General features: G+C 42.4%; 1 protein-coding gene across 1 annotated transcript; it reads right to left on the bottom strand.

The window, feature by feature from the left end:
* Positions 1-2,466: 2,466 nt before the first annotated feature.
* Positions 2,467-18,859, bottom strand: Laptm4a (lysosomal protein transmembrane 4 alpha). Its single transcript, XM_021201937.1, has 7 exons — positions 17,859-18,859; positions 9,152-9,272; positions 6,498-6,574; positions 6,284-6,406; positions 5,199-5,294; positions 4,528-4,626; positions 2,467-3,083 (listed from the first exon to the last, which is right to left on the bottom strand). The coding sequence occupies exons 1-7, from the start codon at positions 18,192-18,194 to the stop codon at positions 3,009-3,011; spliced, it is 927 nt and encodes a 308-aa protein (XP_021057596.1). The 5' UTR covers positions 18,195-18,859; the 3' UTR covers positions 2,467-3,008.
* Positions 18,860-20,885: the final 2,026 nt, after the last annotated feature.

Below are 20,885 nucleotides of genomic sequence, written 5' to 3'. Positions count from 1 at the left end.
TAATGTGTACCCTCTCACACCTCTAGCTCTTACAAACCATTTTCTTTTATTATTATTATTCTTTATTTACATTTCAAATGCTATCCCAAAAGTTCCCTATACCCCCACCACCACCCCTACATGCCATTTTCTAAGCAACACCTTTATTTAATGGTGCTTAAAACTACCTCCTATGCCCCATCTCCAGCCTTCTTTACTCCAAAGCTGTATCACTAACATATATTTTGTCTCTCTCCCCACCACCAAGCTTTTAATTTTTCTTTTCACTACGTCTCCCGAAACTGAGCAAAATTTGATTGGATTTAAAATTTTGCATGAGGTCACACAAGTATGAATTAAGGCGCACACTAGATAACCCCTAATGCTATCCCTCCACTACTCCAAACGTGTGAAGGACCCTTACGGAGAAGGCTGTTTGAGGAAGAAATGTTCCACCCAACACATGGGCCTTCTGTAGAGCCTGGAGCCACATTTGTAGTGGCAAGAGAAAATTGCAAAGTCGAGGCAAGAAGGCAAAGATACAGGTAAAAAGTTCCAGAAGGGACTAAAAAGCAGAGCAGAGACAAACCTTACAAGGCTCCGAAAGCCGAGGTGTGTAGTTTTATTTAAGCTCACTCTTTGATGGCAGCCTCTTTATGTGTACATTTATCTGTATACTCACTGGGCTTTATACCCAGTAGTAACTATGGCCTTGAAACCATGAATTCACCCCTGGGTTCTACAGATTCGACTATCTTGGGGACCCAGGTGGGTGGGATTAAGCAGATGTCTTTTCTAGCTCTTCTCACAGAACCCTTGTTTAAAGGCTGGATTCTGGTACAATTCTTTCCCCATGCATCTGCATTGTTTTTCCACACACTGGTTTTTCTATTTAGTGTGACCAGGAGGGCTTGCTTCTTTGGGACCCTGTTTTCAACTACTGTTGTATTAATAGCAAGAAGCAGGATTGTTTGGCTGTTTCTGATGTTTTGGCACAACCATCTTCATAGCAGCTACAGTATGTTAGATGCCACAAATAGCTCAGTATGTCCAGACACTTGGTGTAATCTTAGCCCTAACAAGGGGAAAGAATCCAGCTAGTGTTTCAATATTGCCAAGCATGGATGTCAACATAGTATTAGAGACAGTAACAAGGACTTTGTCATCCCTGTGTGGGTCACATCCCCCCAACCCACGTGTGCTACCGCCATCCACCATCCATAGGCCAACCTGGCTGGGTACTGAATATGTACCCCAGGTGGCCTTGACCACGCACCTCCAGGCTGGAATTAGAAAAATGAGTCAGTGTCCAAAAGCATTTAAATCCAAAGACGCATACAGTGGCAGTCTGAGAATCTGAGGAACCTGGGTGCAGTGATATATGTCACAAATCCCAGTATTTGGGCAGTTCAGGCCAGTCTAGACTACAACATAGTGATATTCAAACAAACAAAATCACTGTCAAATGAGCTGGGGGAGAATGTCACAGTGTGACAGATTATCCTACCTTTGCAGTATTGCTGCTGTGGAACCTACTGGCATACAAAAGCACGGCAGTTGCGCATGGCACACAACTGCTAGTTCTGTATTTGCTGTTTTAGTAGTACATTCCTCATTAAAAAGCTGCACTGGCAGCAGCCATGTCACCAAGTACCAGGTTGATAACCTTGAGTGTAGAGTTGAAGAGCAGCCTGGGCTTTAAGAGAGATTAAAATCCCCCAATCAAGATGCAGCTACATGCAGACTTCATGTCTACACCCATGCAACCTTGTTGGATTTTTCTGTGTTAGTACCTTTTCTTTATGTCCAAAGCCTGGGCATGCTTTGTCCAATACTTGAGGCTTGCTCACTTTCAACCAGTCCCTGTCCACCACATGGATGCTTACAAATACAATGAACTTTTCCTTCTTTCCCATCTGCCTCTGGGCAGCTAGAGTTACAGCCTGCCTGCAGTATTTTCTCTCAAACTAATAAAATGACATTATTTCAGGATTCCAAAACAACCCTGAAATTATACACTTGCAGTATAGCATCCATCTGAGTGTCTGAAATCGAAGCCTGGCTTAATCACCCTCAAGTCAATCCTTGGAGACTAAATTAGGGTTGGGGTGGGAGGACACAATGAACCACCCAACAAGCCAGCATGTACAAACACTCGAGAGCCTACTGAGGGACTCTAAGGGACTTTAACTGGCCATCTTTAAATGCCCTGTCCTGGCTTCTTGAAATGCTAGGCTGTACTCCTGCTTCTATATGGTGGGATCACGCCCTCTGCCTAAAGGGCTCCAGCCTCACTTCCCCCAAATCCTCTCTTGCTCTTACTCCTCCATCATCCCTCCATCCAGAAAACAGTACACCAGTTTCTTTCATCACATAAGAAACAACAAAACAAAATTTTTAAGATGAGAAACTACCCAGCAACACTTCTAACATATTCCTGTCACAAGGACAGGATCGCTGTAAGTTGAAGCATAAACATTAGGCACATTTAAGGACAATGGTAAACTTGACGAGCTTTATTAAAGCGTTTTATCACAAAGATGGAAACGTACAAATGAGAAGCATGCAGCCATCAACTTCCACGGTCAAGTCAAACTGCTATATCTCTCTCTCTCGTTTCATAAAGCTGGAAACTACAGATCTTATACCCAGCTCATTCATCCTCAACACTGTAGTCACACTTCGGAAACTACTCAGGGCATCAAACATCCAAAACATAAACTATTATTATACAAAGAAAGTGCAAAGTTAAAAAAGAAAACACGGAGACCCCCTCCCCCATACCCTCAGCTAAAAGCTAACAATGGCACTTGGCTCTTGCTTAACCTAGATTGTCTTCAAAAAGTCTCTAAAATGTGATACTTAACAAAAAGTTTTTAATAAATGTCCAAAAGCTCCTTAGTGTTTGAAAATAAATGCCCAGACAAGACTTTCTATCAAACAAGTCTGAGAGCCTCGCACTGCAAGCTTTCTGTAAAATAAACAAGACAAGAAGCTGGTATAGGCTTTATTGACAAGGCAGAATGTCCTCAGGCAGGCAGGTAAGGAGGTGGTGGCTCTTTCTCAGGAATCTTCACAGCCATTTCATAGGTTGGCAAAACGTACTGAAGAGAGAAAAGAATCACGTCAGAAAATTTCACTTTAAATTCTTTCCTAAAATCATCAGCTTTCAGGCTTTATGTCCTAAGTAGAAGCACAAAACCCCAAGAAAGATGATGTCAGAGTCAGTGTCTGTCTGCTTGCCTATGATCAGGATGTAGCTCTCAGCTACCTCTCTAGCACCACCGCCAGTGCTGCTATGCTCCTGCCACGCTCCCTGCCTTGATAACAGACTAAGCCTCTGAAACTGTAAGCAAGTCCTCAATTAATGTTTTTTTTTTTTTTTTTTTTTTTTTTTTTTTTTTGGTTTTTCGAGACAGGGTTTCTCTGTATAGCTCTGGCTGTCCTGGAACTCACTTGGTAGACCAGGCTGGCCTCGAACTCAGAAATCCGCCTGCCTCTGCCTCCCGAGTGCTGGGATTAAAGGCCTGCGCCACCAGGCCCGGCTGTTTTTTTTTTTTTTTTTTTTAAATAAAAGTTGCCTTGGTCATGGTGTCTCTTCACAGCAGGATATCAGTGACCAAAACAAGATAGATGGATGAATGAGATGCAGGAAAGGATGGATGAATGAGATGGATGGATGGATGGATGGATGGATGGGTAAATGGAATGGATGAATGGGAATAGATAAATGAATAAGTAGATGGGATGGATGGATGGATGGGTGTGATAGGTGTGGATAGATAGATATAAGACAGAATTTGAATTCTTCCTCTGAACTAACCTGAAAGATAAACTAACAAGCTAAATTATATATATTTTTTAAAAATATAAAGGGTCTCTTGACAGGCAACCAATAACGTTCCAATGCTAATTCAAGGGCTGGGGGGCTGGGGGAAGAGGCCCTACTAACTCCTCTAATGGAAGCTGCCAGTGTCTGAAGTTTCATAATAATTTGCACTTATAGAACAATGACCTTCTATCCTGCCCTTTGGGATAACAGGAACCTTTGTAAAAGTCGCTGTAGCCTAAGGTCCTCCAAGTGACAGGCTGACTCAATATGGGCCATGTGTATCACATATGCTGAAAACCTACGAAGTAGCCAACAAGGTTCTGAGAGGTGGGCTCAGCACTCAGATGCTATCAATCACCTCTCCGGGGCCCAGGCTTTGGATCTGATAGATGTGAGTGTGTGTGCGCACACACACACACACACCAGCCTGAATCCCTTAGAATTCTCACAAGTCAATTACCTCATATCTGTCCAGAAACACTTGTGAGGACCACTAAGAAATAAACCTAACAGTCAAGCTGAGCAAACAGTGCAAAGAGGTCTAGCCCTGTGTGCACAAGACTCCTGGTAAAAAATACTAAATCTTCAACGTTTGTGGGTTCAAGCTATCCAAATTCCAAACCACACTTATGGCAAAGATGGCAAAGTCAAGCCCCACATGCACTTCTGGAGGCATCAGTAAGAGTGACAGTTTGGTGAGTAGAACAGTAGTTAACCTGTGGAGGTGCTTCAAAGGCAGGGTACACGGCAATCTCTGGCACATTTCTGTTGTTAATGTATTTGTAGCAGTTCCAAACACAATTGATTAGGTAAGCCTGAAAGGAGAAACAAAGCTCAGCAGGATACTCTGGGAGCAGAGACCCTCATCTCTTCCACACTGGCTGTGGAAAAGACACTTAGTACAAGGCAGGCTCATCCTGACTGGCTCTCACTGAAACATCACAAGTTTCTCACAGAGACTCTAGCTGGAGATTTTGGTCTGCTAACCAACAGACTGTGGAGGAAATTCCTGAGCTCAAATGAGAACCACTTTTTTTTAAAAAGACTTATTTATTGTTATATGTAACTACACTATAGCTGTCTTCACACACACCAGAAGAGGGCATCAGATCTCATTATGGATGGTTATGAGCCACCATGTGGTTGCTGGGATTTGAACTCAGGAACTTCTGAAGAGCAGTCAGTGCTCTTAACCACTGAGCCATCTCTCCAGCCCCTGAACCACTTTTGAAAACAAAAAAATTCTACTCACTGGGCACAAGACAGAGGGGACTCCATCCCTTAAATGCAGTGACTGTCACTACAAATCCTACATCAACTACGATCCTTGAAAAAGGTTTACTGAGCAGTCTCACCAGGGCCCCAGAGTGAATCACAAGCTCCTTACCTTAAAAATGATGAACAGCACAAAGAACACAAGGACAATGAACAGGAGGCAGCTGGAGTCCAATGCCAGGAGGTCATCTTTGTATGGGAAATCAGGCTGCGAAAACACAAAAGCAGCCACACACCATGGCGCTTGAGCATTTTAAGAACACAACCAAGCGTAGCAGACAGAGCGGCAGCTTCTGCAAATCTACACAGAGGAATACAGCACACCCGAGACGCCCGTCATCAACGAACAGACCACTGCCATCTGCCTATTTAATAGCTGGGATAACTAAAAGGTCTGACAGAGCAATATTCATTTTACTGGCTATTTTCCATCATGTGCTTTTGACAAAATATAACCACTTGTCTGGCACCCCAACTCTGTCCTGGTTCAGAAAGTTGGGAGAACTGAGATTTCTCAGGTTTCCAGGACCATTTAGTCCTCAGCGAAGTAACTTTTCTAGGAGTCAAATCTTGGTCTCAGCTCTTCATTAGATAGTTACAAAGAACACATGCCACTGTCTACAAGCCAGGCAGAAGGACATGACTTACTGCTGACAAACTCACTGTGCTGGAAAGGATCGGCTGCACTCATCTGACTCTGGATGAGTCAGGAGAAAGGCATGAGAAGGGAAGGGAGGGTCGGAAACTGGCCAGCAAAGGAAATACCTTCTAACGGAAAGGATCCAGTCAAACAGAGGGAAAACCCACCAGAGCCTGTGGAAGAGTAGGCTTTCCTAAACAGCTGAAGTTTCCTCCACAGGGCTAGGGTACAGCAGGCACATCAATATAGGCAAGGGCAGAGCAAGCATACAGACACATGCTACCATTCTGATAAAGATGAAACACCAATCCTTAAGAATCCTAAATACAGTCCAACATTTTACTGAATCACAATTAACTCAACTATCTCTTCCACACTGTCTTTATGGAGGTCTTGTACTGTGCCGTCCAATCATTTATGTCTTACAGGTCTTAACATGGGAGTGATTTTAAGATACTGTATAAGGCAAAGTGAGTTAAATAGTACCAAGGGTGCCTCGGGATTTCAATTAAAATGTTCTACTTAAGTGGAAATGTTTAAATAGCACACACACTTACCAACTGATCCAGATATTCTTTGATTCTTGGCAAGTAAGTGAGAGAACTGATGGCCACCAGACAACTGAGAACGAAGTCAAAAAGTCGGTAGCAGAAGAAAGGAATCAGCCAGCCCACTTGGTACTGCAGAAGGAAAGTAGCACTTAGCATACACACACAATCACTACCCTTGGTAAAGGTCAACCTTGGAGTGAGGAAAGCACGGCAAACTTACAGAAATGGCTCCATAAACCAGCATTGAACTGATTATAAACATAAGAACAGAGACGGCAAAAAGAACGCAGGCATTATCTAAGAAAACAAAAACAGAAATCTAATTAAGCAACATATGCATTGAAAGAAACTAAATTCTTCATGACAAAAATGACACTTTAAAACATTTCTGTATAAATTAACTGTAACTGCTTTCAAAATTGGCCCTCAAAAGATCTAAGACCAATTTAAAAAAAAAAAACAAAACAAAAAACTAAGTCTGACATTAAGAAATTCTGAAAAACTTACACATGCCTTTCCATGTTAAACAGCCATGTAGGAAGGAGCAGGAGCCACGTAAATATAGGAAACACAACTTTTGAAAACACATTGTACTCTACATGTCTAAGTACAAAGAGACAAAACCTAACAGGCAAGCTGCAACACACGCAGGAGCAATAAAAACTGTGAAACAAGTTGGGTTTTGTGAGAGGAGGGCATCACTGGAAAGAGAAATTGATGTGTGCTTCAGACAGTTGAGTTACTCATAGAAAACCACAGATGTATCTCTTGCTTCGGTAAGATTACAACCTGAAATTCAAAGGTCTCCATTAATCCCACCCCAGCGTCTCACACCTTTAATTCATGGCTTCCTCCAGTTTGACCTCTCCCCAACATCTATTCCTTTCAACTTCTCCTCAGTGTTTGTTAACCCATGTTCACCATTCTCTTCAGAACACACCCAAATAACCCCCAACAGTATCTGACCATACTTGACTGGGTGAGCATCTTCATGACCTGGAGATGACCCTGTCCTCTGGACAGATACTAATAAACTAAAGGAGACGGGGTGGGGAGAGCTGCCTCAGCCTGCTGCTCTTGCAGATCACAGGCCCCAGTCCCCAGTCCCCAGGCCAGGCTGCTCACAATCCCTCGCCTTAACTCCTGCTGCAGAAACTGGACACCTCTGGCTTCCAGGCACCTGCACTCACATGCACACACTCCTACACATACACATAACTAAAGACTTAAAAAGAAACAAAAGGGCACCAAAAATGAAGATATTAGATAGTTATACAAATAATCATGTCACATTATATTATAAACACAACCAGTATTTAACATTAATTACTGTTATATCAATGTAACAATGGAGTACCTCCATTGTTAAGGATTTAAAAGTTCTTCCTACTGAAAGACTAAGATATAAAGTAAGATCCTGTCTCAAAAACTGGAGGAAGGTACTAATAAGACTAAAATATGGTTATTATTTGGGAAGGAGGAGGTTCAAATAAAAAGAAACTACTCGCAAAAAATATGCCAAAAGGCTATTATTCCTTGTCACTTCTCTCAGAGTCATTGTCACAAGGATGTATTTTAAAAGGATCAGAAAAATTTTCACTAAAAACAATAATAAAACACATTATAAATGCCCATCATTCTATTCTGTATTACAGCCACAGAGTTCTTGGCTCCTGGAAAATTAAGTTATCTATGAAGACAAAAAAAGTATTTAACAAAAGAAAGACAGACAGAAAGAGAAAAATAGGGAAGGGGGAGGAGAAGGGGAGGGAAGGGAAGGGAGACACAAATCAGAGCTAGAAAGAAGGCTCAGCAGGTAAGAGGTGCATGGCTGCTGCAGGGAAACAGGTTTGATCCCTAGCACCCACAGCAACAGTCAACCTCAGTTCACATCACCCTGCCTCTTTGGCCTCTGTAGGCACTGCACTGCACATATATTCAGGCCAAGCCCTCACACATAAAATAAAACAAAGCGATCTTTAAAAAGGAAGATACAAATCTTCATCCTTGGATCACAGGTAGTGACAGATATAAAGAAGCTCACAACTTCATATTAAGAGTTAATAAAATCCTGGGAATTAAGATCTAAAAACTAAGCATGTAGAAACTGTATTTCCAACTGAGACATAATTTTCTGTGTAAGTAACATTTTCTGTGTAAATTTAAGATATAGTTATATATAACAATATAAACTCAACTAGAATCATTTTATACCTGTATTTTAAAGAGAAAACCAGTAATGAAAACTAATTGCTATCAGGGAATAAATCAGTTTAAAAGGACCATTTCTACGAATGTTCTAGGGTTACTCCATTTTTAGTAGTGGTGTTAAATCTCTTTCCACTAAACAAGAGCCAGACTGGGGAACTTGTCCTTTACACCGAAACTTAACAAAGGGAAAATAAGAGGCTAGCTAAAATACACTAGCAAGCTAGAGGGGTGGTTTGAGGGCACAGTGTACATTGCATTTTATACTCTACTGTAAGAGTCCATTTGATCTACACACCAATTTCTGACCCTGGCTATACATCACAGAAGGCCCTCAAAAATCTCAAACCATTTTTATTTCCCATTTCCCTGTCTGGTCTCTATAGTCAAAGCATACATACAACCTACTGTCTATTATCCATTACATGTTCTTGTCTAGAAATGCTCTACTGTACCTCCTGCTGAACACCTTTGGGAAAAGTCATCAAAATAGTCTCAATAAAGAGTTTAAGTGACACCTAGCTTGATATTTATTATGCAAAGGATTTAACCATTTGAAGAACAACTCAAGCACAATTTTATCAATCACCCTCTAACATTTCTATAGTCTACAATTGGCTTTATATATAAAATTTGGCAGTGGTATCTTTTAAAGTAGAGACTTACCAGCCATTCTCTCAGATGAATAGTAATTACCAATGACTTCATACTGAATGTTAACAGCTGGCATGGAATTTGGATGAGTCACCTCCACAGTCAGCAAAATTGCCATCAACAGGTTGACCACCTGAGAAAGAAAATACCTTTACATCAACTCCTACAGGGAACAGTCTTCACAGACTCTCTGTTTGAGTATATATTTAATACTATCTCACCTGCAGTAACAAGGTTATGAAATAGGAGACACTCAGATAAAACCTGTACTACCACTGTGAGAACAGTTTAAAAGTCATAGCATGTATAAAGATGCTTAACCCTGTGCTAATGCCAACAAACCAGAATGAAATGAAGAGGAAGTAAAACTGGGGACTCACTATAGTCTGTTCATGTTCAGAGGCACACATTTCCTCACACACCCATTAGAGACTTTTCAGTTGGTTTCCCACATGCAGATGCCTGCCACTCCTCCAAAGCACCCCCATGTGCTTTGTTCAAGTTTACAGGAGTCCCTTCCCTGTCCCTGCAATTGGTCTGAATTCTACCTTTTGAGTCAGTGTATTCATCTAATACCCAAAAACAGCTTCCAAACACTGTAGCAACCAAACATTCAGGTCCTCAAACCATCCCTCTACCTTTCTAGCATATTTTAGCTACCTGTTTATTATGTAAGTAAAGGAAAGTTCCCCAATCTGGCTCACAATTGAATCACTGCCAAACATGTTGCTGAAATCTCATCATAATACCATGAATTCCCCTAGTCTTATCAGAGATATAAACTCCATTTTAAAAGCAGACCCATAGTGCAGAGCTACAGTTGTGGTTCCTTGCAATTTCTCAAGAGGTATGGCCTACAAGTGTGAGAACAGTCCAAATCAGTAAGGTCTGAGGATAGTACTAACTCCATAACAAACTCCACAGAATTCATCCTCCTCCTTGTGCAAGTCCAAACATGTGGCACTCCCGATGTTCTATCAACAATACAGGAAGGTACTCTCTTCTGTCCACCCTAAATGAAGGAAGAATGATTAACACCCAAGAAATGTATGCTCTTACAGCAGGCCAAATCTTCAAACATTTGGTAGAGAAACAGGCCACATTTTATTTTCATGTTAGGCATGTTATCTTGTGTTGGGAAATTAAGTTTGAAATTCATTCTGCAAACTCTTGCTAAGCAAATTATCATCCTAGTAAAAAAGCTTTGAATGGCACAGAAAAACATTTATGTTAAGAAAAACATTCAGAACTAACTAATGAGATACCAAAACTACTTGGGAGGGGTTAAATATATACAATATATTTAAATATATTATACATATTTTTACATGTGTGTACATATGTGGTTGTACACATGCATAGTCCACAGGTCTAAAATATTTTTATCACATATATTACTCTTTAAAAAGCCATTTTTTCTTCTATAAAAACATCATCGAGTTTTCCACTGTCTTTGCCTAGTATTATTAGCAACATTTCCAAGTTCATTTCACTGTGGGTCGGTACTTTAAATATGATAGTAACTGTTCTGAAAAAAGCAGTACTTGCGCTCCTAAGCACTTACCACTGAGCACGTATATAAATTTCAGCTACTAAACTGCCCGTTCGATTTTTCAAGAAATTAAAACTAACGGTAACTATAGTTTAAAAAGTCTTTAAGATATTCTACTACGTACAAACTATTCCAAAATACTTATGACTCTTATCCTACTGTACTCAGGAAAGAAAGTTGAAAATAAGACTTGTAAACCTGTACCAAGGCCAGGTAGAGCAGCACCTGCCAACAACACAGGCAAAGCACCATGGCTTGAGAGCCGTCTGTACACATCATAGGAAAGAAGCAGAGAGAAAACAATGACGAGTCTTTGATTTAGTAGAAAGGAACAAGTTCAAGTCCAGGGAAACATTCAGCCCAGCCAAGCAATTTCTCCTTGTTTTTTCTTTAATGACAGTATTTGTACATCTTTATGGAGTACAGTGTTGTTTTAGTACACTTATACAGCATGTAATCGTCAAATCAAGACATAGCATTCCATAACCTTAAAACATTTCAGTTCGTGAAGACATACCCTGCTCAGTACTTTCAGATTTTTGAATGTAATTTTGACAGCTACAGTCAACCTCTGCAAGAGAACACTAACTGTACTCCTACCCCAATGCTTCCTGGCCCCTCCTCTTGCCTTTTAGTCTCTGGTGACCACTATCCTGTCCATAAAGTAAGCTACTTTGCAATCTGAAAGTAAGATCATTGATTTGCCTTCCGGTAGCTTGATTACCTCAGTTGAATCTTCAGTTCTATCCATGTTGCTGCACATGTCAATTTGGTTCATTACCATTAACAGTACCCATTGTGAACACAGTTATCAATGGATACTTCAGCTCACTCCCTACCTCATCTACTGTGAACAGCACTTCATTAAACGTGGGCTGCAACAGATCTCTTTGATACACTGATTTCATTTTCTGTGGGTATAACACAGGTAACCCACTAATAGTATCTATGACAGTTCTAACCTGAGGAACCTCCATTCGATGTTTCCCCAAATGTCTATACTACAGCCCTGTACAGTACAGGTCTTCCTTCCTTACTGGATGAGATGCTATCTCATGACTCGGAGGATTTTCATGTATGTGTCGGTCCTGCTTATCTTCTTTTGAGAAATGCCTACTCAGCTGCCTCCTTTTAAATTTAACTATTTGCTTTTGCTGTTGAGTTCACGATATACTTTAGGTATTAATGTCTTGTGATAAAGTTAAAAGAGGCCTGCCATCTCTCTAGGCTATCTGCTCACTGTTCAGAGTCTCTGCAGCTTTTCAGTTTGATGTATCCCTATACCTGTGTTTCTTTTGTTGCCTATGCCTTTACACTCCTAAATAACAATTTCTTGTTCAGACTATCCTGGTTGCGGGTATGCGGGTGTGTGTGTGTTTCCTTTGGACAATCCTACAGTCACCTGGGAAGAGAGACTCTCACTTGAGAAAATACCTAAATTAGATTTTCCTGCAGTCAAGTTTATAGTTCATTTTCTTGATTAATAATTGGTGTGGGAGGGGAGGGCCCAGCTCACTGGACATAGTGCTACTGGACAGGTGGTCCTGGGTGGCATAAGAAAGCAGTCTGAGGGCTGGAGAGATGGCTCAGTGGTTAAGAGCACTGACTGCTCTTCCAGAGAGGTCCTGAGTTCAATTCCCAGCAATCACATGGTGGCTCACAATCATCTGTAATGGGATCTAATGTCCTCTTCTGGTGTGCCTGAAGACAGCAGGAGAGACAGAGGCGGGGAGTGGGGGAGGGGGAGAGAGAGAGAGAGAGCTCTCAAGAGAGCACATGCACATGCAGGATGAGCAAAGCAGCAAGCAGAGCTTTCCCACAGCCTGTGCTCCAGCCTAGGTTCCTGCTCTGACTTCCCCTTTATTATGGACTTGTTATGTGCAACTGTAAACCAAAGAGTCCATATCGATTTTTGTTCCAGACCTAGGCTGTGTTGCTTATGACAGCTTTACATTTTGAAACTGGACAGTGTGATACTTCCAGTTTTGGTCTAATGCTTTTAGTTGCTTTTAGTCATGTGTTTCATCACAGCAATAGGAACCCTAAAACACAGACTTATAGAAACCTTAAAACACAGCTTCTCCTATATTCTCTCCTAGTAGTTAGTCTCAACTTTATACTCAAGTATTTTATAATATTTAAGTTGGCTTTTATTGAGCAGGATCTAGCATCTTCCTAACAGTATTCACTAAAGAGAATGTGCTTGCCCAGATGTGGATCTCGGGCACTTCTGCTGAGAATCACCTGGCTGTGGGGAGTGTGGATCTATTTTTGGGTTTTCTATTCTTTTCCATTGGTCTCTATCTATTTCTGTACCAGGCCTAAGCTGTGTTGGTTATGACAGCTTTACATTTTAAAACTGGACAGTGTGACAGCTCCAGCTTTGGGTTTTTTTGTTTGGTTGATTTGGTTTGGGTTTTTTTTTTACTCAAGACTTCTTTGGCACAACCTTGAGTGGTTCCACTCAACTTTTAGGAACTGTTTTCTCCTGGTAAGTGAAGGACAACATGACAGGTACTACATTACACTTACAGATCTCTTTCGGTACAATAGCATCTAACAATACTAGTTCTGATTAGTGCCTACAGGATCTTTTCATTATTTGTGACCTGTTCAAAGCCTTCGTGGATGTTTTATTCTCATCATAGATGAGGTGGTTTTGCCCCCTTGTTTCGCTACTCTCCCGAGTGTTGGTTTTGCTTGCTTTTCTTTTTTAGCTGACATGAGTGTTTTCCTAACTTCATTTTCAGATAGTCAGTCCACTACTAGTACATAATCACACAATTTTTGAAGTTGTTTTACTACTCTTTAAATTTATTAATTCTGAGGTTATTTTCAGTTTTCAGGAATTTCTATATATTTGATTGTGTCATCTGCCAATACAGAGCCTTGACCCCCGCCTTTCCTATCTCTAAGCTCTTTATCTTAGCAAACTGCTCTGGCTAGGACTTTCAATACTACGTCCAACATAAATGTTGAAAAGAAACAATGTTGATTTGGTTTCTGATCTTAGAGAAGAGCTAATTATTATGATGCTAGCTGTAAGTATTATCTGGCTGACTTTTATTGTGTTGTATATCCACTTTAAGAATACTTTCAACTAGTCTGTATGTGGATGTTTTGCCTGTATGACTGCTAGTTAGTGCCACTTGCATACCTGATGCCTGGAAGAAGTTAGATGCTGTCTGATCCGTGGAACTGTAGTTACAAAGTTGTAAGTCACCATGTGGGTATTGGGAATTAACTCTTATCCACTGGGTCATCTCTTCAGCCGCACTTTTTTCATATGAAAGGACAGCAAAATGTATTAATTATGTAACTGCAGCTACTGAAATGGTCATAGGGATTTGGTTCTCTCTCTCTTTTTTTAACCATTTTTTAAAAATTTTATTTAATGTATGAGTGCTCTGCTGCATATACATCTGCCTGCCTGAAGAGGGCATCAGTTCCTCCTATTGATGGTTGTGAGCTACTATGTGGTTGCTGGGAATTGAACTCAGGACCTCTGGAAGAGCAGCCATTGTTCTTAACCACTGAGCTGTCTCTTACCAGCCCCTGGTTCTCCATTCTGTGTATATACTACCTCTACTGATTTGCATGGGTTGAACCATCCCTGAATCCTTAGGAAACCCACTTGATCCTGAGGATTTACTTTATGATGTAATGTTGAATTCCATTTATCAGTGTTTTATTGAGAACTTCTGCACTGTTCATCCGAGATACTGGCCAGGACTAATGCGTGGGTGAAAGGCCCCCGTGGCACGAGGGATCTGTCTTCACTTCTTCCTACCACTAGGTTACTTAAGGTTAAAACATCCATGAGAAAGTTCACCTTGGGTCTGTAATGTGAGTTCCAGGACTTTCTACACAGAGAAATCCTGTCTCGAAAAAACAAAACAAAGAACAGAACAAAAATATGCATCTGTATCATAAAGGCTATTTCTTAAAACAAGCTTTTTAGTTCATGATTTAGTATGTACTTGAGTTCATATCTCCTAAGAATTAAAAAAAATAATCTGGCTTCAAATGATAAAGAAGTAAACTTGAGGAATGTAGAAATGGAAGCCTGAACTCATTCTAAAGTCACATATTACTTACGCACTTCTTTCACATTGAAACTATTAAATGCAAACTCTTCAGGTTTGGTACCTCTGGTTCTATGTCCCACAGAACTATTACTCAATACCAACCATTAATACTTAGGGGTTTGGTCTGGTTTTAGATCTAGCATCCTGTGCAGCCTAGGCTGGCCTGTCGCCAAGGCTGAGTTTGAACCGATTCTCCCAAGGACTTACATTATAGGCTCCATTCAATTAATCCTTTGGCATACAGATAGTATGTTAAAAAAAAAAAAAAAAAAATCAATGTTCCAGATTCCAATAGTCTCAATATCAGTCACTGACAGAGTGTCCTAGCCCAGCAGGAGGAAGGGCTGTGCCTCCAAGTTTCAAACACCACAGAAAGCATCATAAAGGCAGGCCTTGGTCCAGACGATCTGGCAGCTCATTATTCTCCCACACAGGTCCAGACATACTGTCCCCTGGAATCAAGCAGCAGTGCTCATGACAAAGTGGTGAGGAAGGGAACAATGGCGAGGCGGAAATAAGGAGGACAGGTCATTCTAGCTTGTGTCTCTGCTATGGCAGTGGAATGCAAAATTTGGACGAGATCTCTTTATTTGGAGGCGTTATACATGACACTGTTTTCATCTCCTAAGTGCACCCCAGCTAGCAGAAAATATGTTTTCACACTACTGGAGAACTAAGGCTTGTACACTTTTTAAAGTCACCAACAATAACATACTAAGAAAAACAAATGTTCTCCTCCTCCCCTCAAATCTGAAGAGAATTTGCCATCATTGTGTACCTTTCTCCTTTGTGACTGTAAGTTCCATTTTCCTGGCTGTGCCCCTAAGTTCTTTGTAATACCATCACCACTAAGAGATGATGTCATGACCAAAGTAAGCAGAACTAGAACCTATCATGCAACAAGTAGTAAGAATGCCGAAGGCATGTAATGTGGGTGATCTATCATCCCCTTCGTATGTTCCTCAGAGCCCTTTACACTGAAGATGGGCAATAAGTCTCTTATATGAATTAAAACAAATCAACTGAAACAGTTTACAATATTCTAAGCTGAAAGTTGATTCAAGACAGCATCTTTTCAAAGGCGGGGGCGGGGGGATGGAGGGGTGCTTTTCACACCAAGAGCTGCCTGTGCTACGGATTTAGACCTCTCTCAATCCCTTTGTTAAAAAAACAAAAACTGGGGGTGGGGGGAGGGAAGGGTGCATTTGAGTAGTTAGGAACACTGGTTGCTGTCCTGGATGCAATCCCCAGCACTTAAAGACAGCCGAACAGTCATCTGCAGCTCCAGTCCAAGGAGAATCTAGCCTCTTGTGGCCCCCATAAACATTGCACACAAGTTACCACAAATGAAGAAAAAACACCCACACAGTGAAATAAAAATAAACAAAAACTAAATAAGGAAAAAAGTCCTTGCTATAGTTTTTCAATCTGCATTTTGAGCTCCCTGTTTATTTTTATAAACAAAGGCCACAGCATCAAAAACTCCGCCTAACAAAGAGTGTAGAGAAGTGCTGCCAATATATCTGAATGGCTGAAGGGGTGGTTTTTCTTCTTCAAAGGGTTTGAAGCCCTTTGTAAGTGGAAGGATGGAAGAAGAAACAAGATGAAGTTTTCAGGCAAGAATCCCAGGCGCCCATCCTATTTGCTTTGCTAAGTTCAAGGAGAGGCCATTTTCTGGGAAAGCTGGGAGGGTGTAGGAAAGAGGAAGATGGGGAAGACAAGATAATCATTTAAGAGAATGGAAGATGGCGAAGGACAAAGAAATTAAAAATCCATACTCTTAGCAAAAAGGAAAACAAGAGAAAGTGAGATATTCAACCCAACTGACTGGCATTAGTCCAGGCCCAGAACTACAGCTCACTTAACGTACGCAATAGGCAGTTTCTTAAAGAAACTGTGATGTAATCAAGTCTACAGAAGCCATAGGGTGACTGAGTGCAGACTTACTGAAAACGTGGAAACAACCTCATCGCAAGCAAACCAAGCCACATTCAAGCTTTCCTGGTGCTCTTCTCTGATGCACATAAGCATACAAGTGGGGGGGGGGGCCTGCAATCCTGCGGAGGTCTGATAGTCCCCTGGGGTGGGATGGGAAGCCATCTGCCTGAGGAAGATTTTCATCTGGTGTTCTGCCAAAGTTACTAATGACTTCAAGATACTGGGCGGGGACGAGTAGGAGAAGGAAGAGAGCACGGGGTAAGCCCCTCCCTCCTTTGCTCTTCATAAGTATCAGAAACTGCACACTATCTCTAACTCCACTTCCTACCCCCACCCCCCAGCCCCACCCCCTATCCCCACTCCCACGACGAAATCTCAAAAGACATCCAAGTGGTCGCGCCGACAATACATGTTTCTCAAAGCTTCGGCAAAGTTTAATTGCTTAAAACTACCTAAAAAAAAAAAAAGTCACGGTTTTGGAAATCGAAACAAATTAAGTTCAGTATGAACAGATCCTGGGAACTTTTTTTTTTTTTAATCACAAGACTTTCTACTGAATCTGGAACCAACAAGCCCGTTCCATCTGCTGTGACAGAATCACGCAGATCCTGGAGCCCAGAAAATGTCAGTAAGGACATAGCTGGCTTTCAATAAACATCTCTTCCAAACCAAGGCGGCCTTGGGGTAAAAACCCAGCTGACAAGGCAGGGAGAGGGGTGTACTGAGGAAAATCTGACCCACTGTAAACCCTGGCTAACGTCTAGACGCAAGAGAGGCCTCTCTGGCTACATCACCGAACGCCTCAACAAAAACTGCAGGAGCCACCCGAACTGGATTTCGCTTGATTCGGACAAAACAACGTCCGAACTGGCTGCAGAACTGCGGGACAATAGTTGTTTCGATGGGGGGTGGAGCGGGGTGAGGGTTGCGCACTTCCCGAACCCGAAATGACGATCCTATTCCCATTCCCTCCCAAATCCTGGGGAGCCCCATCTCGTAAAGTCCCCGGCCTCAGCTCAGTTAAAAGCACCCCGAAAAGTAGCGCCCCAACAACTTTCACGTCCCCGCCCCCTGCCCCCCAGGCCCACTTGTCGCGCAGGCGCACTGGCCTGGTGGAGCGGCCCTGCCAGCCAGCCCTTACCATGTACCAGGTCCCCAGGATGATCGTCCCGGTGCGGACATGGCAACAGCCGCAGCACCGGGTGCTGTAGAACCGGTCGCTGCGGCTCCGTTTGAAAGTCATGGACACCATCCGGAACCTCGCGGGCCTCGTTCTCGCCCAGGCCCCCGACAAAAGCTTTCGGCCCAGCGGTTCCACCCAGACGACTCTACGACGGTGTCCAAAGCCAAACGACGCGTCTTCTGGCCCGCCCTCGGCCCGGGCCCTTGCCAACTCCTGTGCGCCTGCGCTCTGGGCGCCGGGCGCCACTCTCGCGGGACGTCGGCTCGGAATCTCTCCCTCCGCCTTCTGCCACATACAGACCAACGAACAGCGGTAGGCCGGGCTACCTGGCTTCTGATTGGAGAAGATGTGGAGATTGAAACAGCTCACGCCCAATCACAAGTTCAACTCTCTCCGGCGCTGTTTGACCGCGGTGCGCGTGGCTCGGCTCGCGGTCGGGGCCGTATGAATTGAGGGTAACTCCGTAGTTCACCGTCCCCCCCGACGAGCTCCGCAACGAGGCGTATAACCAGAGAAGGGCGAAACAAGACGGAGTTGGTGGCAGACAGCGGGCACGGAGATATTTGGCGCTGCCTTTTGCCACGTTGTCTTTGTCACTGCGATGCCCGCGTGACGTTTGCGTGCTCTATTGTTGGGCCTGTCGGGGCGTGGCTGTGGGGAGGGGGCGTGGCTACCTTCTGGCGTGGTCCTCTAGGCTCTGACCAGAAAGGAGGGCTCGCAGTAGGCTGAAGGATTGGATTTCTGTCCTCCCCCCATCTCTCTGAAGCCTACTTGGAGGGAGCCAATAAATATCACTGGACTCTGCCAAAGGCCACGGGATTAAGGAAAATGACAGCAGGATAAAGTGGAGAAACCGCTTAGCTCTTGAGTTTATACAGATAATAGTGGTTTTTTTTTTTTTCCTTTTGAAGAGAAAGATTGTGAAGGACATTGAAATAGGCCAGAAAAACAANNAAAAAAAAAAAAAAAAAAAAAAAAGCGTGTCTTAAGTGAGAAACAAGCCACATTTCTCTGCATGCTCTGATTCCAGAGTGAGCCTCAAGCTTTCTGTGGGATGCTGGACATCTCTACATCTCTAAAGCATGTTCACGAGACTCACTGAATCGTACCTCTTCTCAGAGATCCATTTATCATTTTTACTTCAACAATGGGTGCTTTATATTCGCTCTATAGTTCCTTCTAACATCATACGATTCTCATTAACTGAGTCAAGTTTTTGACTGAATTTACTTTGTATTTAAGACTTGTGGCTACCTTGAGAAGGAATGTAACTACCACAGTGTGCAGCTGTGGATAATAGGCATAATCAAATAAACACTGAATATTAATTTCAAAGAACCTCAAAAGTATTTTGAAAAGAGAGAGGGAAGGACAAAAATCCATGTCTTTACCTACCATAATTTAAGCTAGTAGACAAAGCTAGAAGCTTATTAGTGAAAATATACTATATATGAAGAGGTAGCTCAGTGGGCAAAGTGCTTGCAAAGCAATCGTGAGGATTCATGGGAAGCCACACTATGGCTTTACCTGAGGAGACATCCCTGGAAGCTCTCTGGTCAGCTATACTAGTGTATGAGGAAGCAAATGAGGGGGATGCAGGATTTGTGCGTCCTTAAGGCTGCTAGAATGTGTGTGTGAGTGAACAAACACTAAGTGTGTAGCAGTCGCTAGAGGAAGCCAGAAGCAAACATCAGATTCCCCTGGAGCTGGAATTGCAAGCTGCCTGATGTGGGTCCGGGGAACTGAACTCTAGGCATCTGAAAGAGCAGAAAACACTTGGCTTTTTAAAGGTTGTATTTTATGTGTATGAGTGTTTTGCCTACCATAATGGAAGCCAGTAGACAATGCTAGAAGTTTATTAATGAAAATATACTATATATGTCTGTTAAGAACATGGACTGGGCATAAGGACATGGCTCAGTGGTAAAGTGCTTGCCCACTGGAGGCCAAAAAAGGGTGTTGGATTCCCTGGAACTGTAGTTATGACTGGTTGTAAGCCTCCATGTTGGTACTAGGAACCAAACCCCGGTCCTCAAGTGTTCTTAACCACTGAGTTATCTTCCCAGCCCCTCTTTAATTTATAGTCTCAATTTCCCTTCCCCGTTCTTTCTCTTTTCCTTTCTATTTTTGTTTTATGACATGACCGCAACCTAGCTTCCAGCTCACTGTGTAGCTTAGGATGCTCTTCCGTTTCTGATCCCCTTGCTTCTGTCTCCTGATCCCCTACCTACATCTTCCATAAATCTAGGGGTTTGTGCATGCTAGGTAAACATTGTACTACTTCTCCAGCACTTACAATCTTATGTCTTGTTCAAAAAAATATTTATGCTTGGTGCCTGCCTTTCTCATTTTCCCTTTCATCTACCCCCTCCCTGTGCCGTTGCTGTTAAACCTAACCTTATTACCCTAAAAGCCTCTCATGGTTGAGATTTGCCATACTCGACCTTTTTCTTACTTGATACTCCTGGGAATCTATTGATTACTTCATCCCATTTATTCTGACAGTCATTTTACCACAGCTACCTTTGATGCTTACGGCCAACCATTCTTCCCATCTTTTATTTGTCTTCCCTATGAGCCTCTAGTTCCCATCAAGAGGTCCGAGCCCAGTTTTTCATCCCTTCAAATCCCTTTCACTAGTTCCACTAATGTGGAACAAATAAACTGAGCACGTGGAAAAATGGTAGTGCGATGGCCTTGCCATTTCAGTCCTTTTGCAAAACCTACAGAAACTCTAGGAGAGCCCGTGGTATCTTCCTACACATCGAGGGAGAAAGAGGATAAGCCGTACCCCAGGAGGCACCAAACCCATGACCAGATGTGTACATATTCTATATCATCATCCTCAGATCAGTTCACCAGCTGACCCAGAATTCAAATGAACCGATTCAACCCAGAATAGATGTCCAGTTTATCTGGTTATGAGAAAAAATTAGATATACATTGTTCGAAGTCCAGAGTTTCTGAGTGGCTTATTACTAAGCC

Source organism: Mus pahari, chromosome 7 (genome assembly GCF_900095145.1).
Source record: "Mus pahari chromosome 7, PAHARI_EIJ_v1.1, whole genome shotgun sequence".
Taxonomy (NCBI): domain Eukaryota; kingdom Metazoa; phylum Chordata; class Mammalia; order Rodentia; family Muridae; genus Mus; species Mus pahari.
The sequence above is the reverse complement of the archived record's forward strand: the minus strand, read 5'-3'. Positions and strand labels throughout refer to the sequence as shown.